Source organism: Rhincodon typus, chromosome 41, assembly GCF_021869965.1.
Source record: "Rhincodon typus isolate 14 chromosome 41, sRhiTyp1.1, whole genome shotgun sequence".
NCBI classification, from domain to species: domain Eukaryota; kingdom Metazoa; phylum Chordata; class Chondrichthyes; order Orectolobiformes; family Rhincodontidae; genus Rhincodon; species Rhincodon typus.
In genome coordinates, this window is record NC_063372.1 from 9,868,402 (window position 1) to 9,871,509 (window position 3,108).

Genomic DNA, 3,108 nt, shown 5'->3' on the forward strand with positions numbered 1-3,108 from the left:
AGACATTTTTTGTGTTTGTTCTCTGTTACAGGAAGGATGTTGTTAAATTAGAATGGCTACAAGAAAGATATACAAGGATGTTGCCATACAGCATGACTGGAGTTATAGGCAAAAGCTGGATAGGCTGGGACAGTTGTCCTACAGCATCAGGGGCTGAGGAATGACCTTATAGGAGTTTATAAAATTTGGGGGACATATACGGTGAACAGCCAAGATCTTTTTCCGAGGGTATGTGAGTCCAAACTAGAGGGCATAAGTTAAGATGAAAGGGGAAATATTTAAAAGGGCCCTGAGGGGCAACTTGTATCAGAAGGTGATGCATGTGTGGAATGAAATGCTAAAGGAAGTGCTAAAGGCTGGAACAATTACAACATTTAGGCGGGCCCATGGATAGAGAAGGTTAAGAAGGATATAGGCCAAATGCAGGCAAATGGGACTTCATGGAATCATATCACAGAATCCCTACGGAGTGAAATCAGGCCCTTTGGCCCAACAAGTCCACAGCGACCCTCGGAGCATCCAGCACAGTCCCATCCCCCTATAACCCATCTAACCTGCACATCTCTGAAAACCACGGGCAATTTAGCATGGTCAATCCACCCAACTTGCACATCTCTGGACTGTGGGAGGAAACCGGAGCACGCGGAGGAAACTATGCAGACACGGGGAGAATGTGTACGCTCCACAAGACAGTTGCCCGAGGGTGAAATCAAACCCGGGTCCCTTGCACTATGAGGTAGCACTGCTAACCATTGAGCCACCGTGCCGCCCACTGTTGTTCCATAGTTAGGATGCTCTGGGATGAGTCGGACCAAAGGCTCTTTTTCTGTCTTGTCTGACTCTTATGATTCTATAAATGAATCAAATCTCTATGATCAATTTGGTAACTCAATTTTTGAAACATTCTGTCAGCTATCACCTCATTAGAAAAATAACCTTGGCTTTGAAGGTTTGACCATACATTAAAATGAGGCTTTATTTGAAGTCTATTTCTGAATACAGTTTTTCAAATCAACAACGGAGCTGTCTCCTTTTCTCAGGTAAGAGTTAGTCTGTCATTTTTATTGTCTGTTTGGAATGCACGATATACATGAATGTCTGTGCAATATTAAAGTCAGGAGGCAGGCCTCCCTCTTTGTGCATCTCCACATGTTTAATCATAAGATTCAAGGTGGGACAGTATTTCTGGCAAACCGTGCAGCAATACATAAGGGCACCTGAATGGGTCTTCAGATGGTTTTTGACAGTCGATCGCCCCCTGAAGAACTTGTGGCACAGTTTGCATTCATAGGGCTTCTCTCCTGAGTGGATTCGGAGATGATACTGAAACTCACTAGAATGGGAAAACCTCTTCCCACAAAATTCACATTCGTACCAGTTCCCTTTAGAGTTGGCTTTGCCTTTGTTTGACGGAAGGGTCAGAACAGTCTCTTGGTGTACCCCAAGCATATATCCATCACTTGTAGATTCATCTGATGGCGTTGTTGTTAACGGCTTTTTGACCCACTGGTGTGGAGTAGTTAGACCTTTTGTGCCATCTAAGTTATGTCTCTTATGTATCTTCACGTGGTTTTGATAAGAGGCTTCTAACCGGAACTTTTTATTACAGAAATTACATTCATATAAATATTCCATACCCTGGTGCGAAGCCATATGTTGATCTAGAACAGTTCGATCTACAAAGCTATTACCACATACAGAACAGGAAAAGATTGATATATTCATGTGGGACAAAACATGCCACATTAGGCTACAGACTGATCTACATGACTGCTTACAGATACAACAGGAGAGACTTTTCATGTTGAGATGGGAAAGGATATGCTCTTTCACGGCAAGGTAGTCTTTATTCACTGCCTTTCCACAGACAGCACAAAACAGTTCTGTGGGAGAGCCACCAAAATTAGCTTCAGCAGGCAGGATGGTATTTGGTTGGACAATAATGTTAGTATCATGTGGCTTCCCTTTCCTGTGTCCAGCCACTTGCCACTGCGTTACAAATTTCATTTCACACATGTCGCATGAGAAGAGAAAAATTCCGACGTGAGACAAAACATGGGTGATTCGAGAGCTCCTGTCCGTGAACTTGGCACCACAAACTGTGCACAGCCCCTCTTTTGCATCAATGTGGAGTTTACCGTGTTGCCTAATCATTCCTATGTTGGCTGGTAAGACCTTGCCACATACCTGGCATGGCATACTCTTATCTTCACCATTACTATCCTTAATACAGACAAGATTGTCATCTTCGCTGTCATCTGTTAACTCGATTATTTCTTCAGAAGAACTTCTGCTTTCTAGGTGGTCATCAAAATTAAGGGCATCCTGGTCAATACCTTCAAACGGCATGCACTCCATTTCTTTCATTGATTTAACCTGGAGGTCAACATTATTACTGACACAGGAATTACTACTTTCTTTGAGAGATTCTCCAGGCATCAGTAAACTGGTTTGATTATAATATCCATTACTCTGTATTTCATATAGCTCACATGGGCCTTTATTAGAGGTCAAAGGCATATTCTCACTTGTTGTGGACTGGCTGTATTCCATCTCCAGGTTATCTTCAGTTTTTGTTGACTGTTGGTACATCACTGGCATACTTGGGCCATTTTCATTCACAAGATTTTGTTCTTCACTTTTAAAACTCTCTCCTACTTCAACCTGCATGATGTAATCTCTATTTTGACAAAACTGTGGGCCTGGACCACTGGAGTCTGACATGGTGGTGTTTTGGTCATTCAAAGCCCCAGTGAGAGGGGCACAGCCTTCAGGTGATCTAATTGTTGGTTTGTTGCTTTCTGTTTTTTCCAAGTCAGGAAAGGTGGAGTAACAAGCCTTCAAAAGATCCTGCATTCCCAACTTCTCCGCCATCTCATAGATAACACCAACATTAATGAGATCAGTAAAAAGCTCAGCTGTATAGATAAAATTCAAGATTCTTTCAAAATTTGCTGGGGTGATGAAGTCCACCACATATGTTCTTGCAGTATTAACCTCGGAATTTAGAAAGAGCTTCTGGAAGTAGCCAGCAGCACATGCAAGCACTGATTTGTGTGCTGAAAATGTCCTGTCACCAACCACGATGATTACATCACACATGGTTTC

At 42.6% G+C, this 3,108-nt stretch overlaps 1 protein-coding gene across 2 annotated transcripts in view; it reads right to left on the minus strand.

The window, feature by feature from the left end:
• Positions 1-982: 982 nt before the first annotated feature.
• LOC109925631 (zinc finger and BTB domain-containing protein 39) overlaps positions 983-3,108 on the minus strand; it is a 7,344-nt gene continuing 5,218 nt past the window's right edge. For both annotated transcript variants that reach the window (XM_048619016.1, XM_048619017.1), the window contains exon 3: positions 983-3,067. In XM_048619016.1, coding sequence (XP_048474973.1) covers positions 1,048-3,067 — 2,020 coding nt within the window. In that variant the 3' untranslated portion in view covers positions 983-1,047. The remainder of the gene's footprint in view (positions 3,068-3,108) is intronic.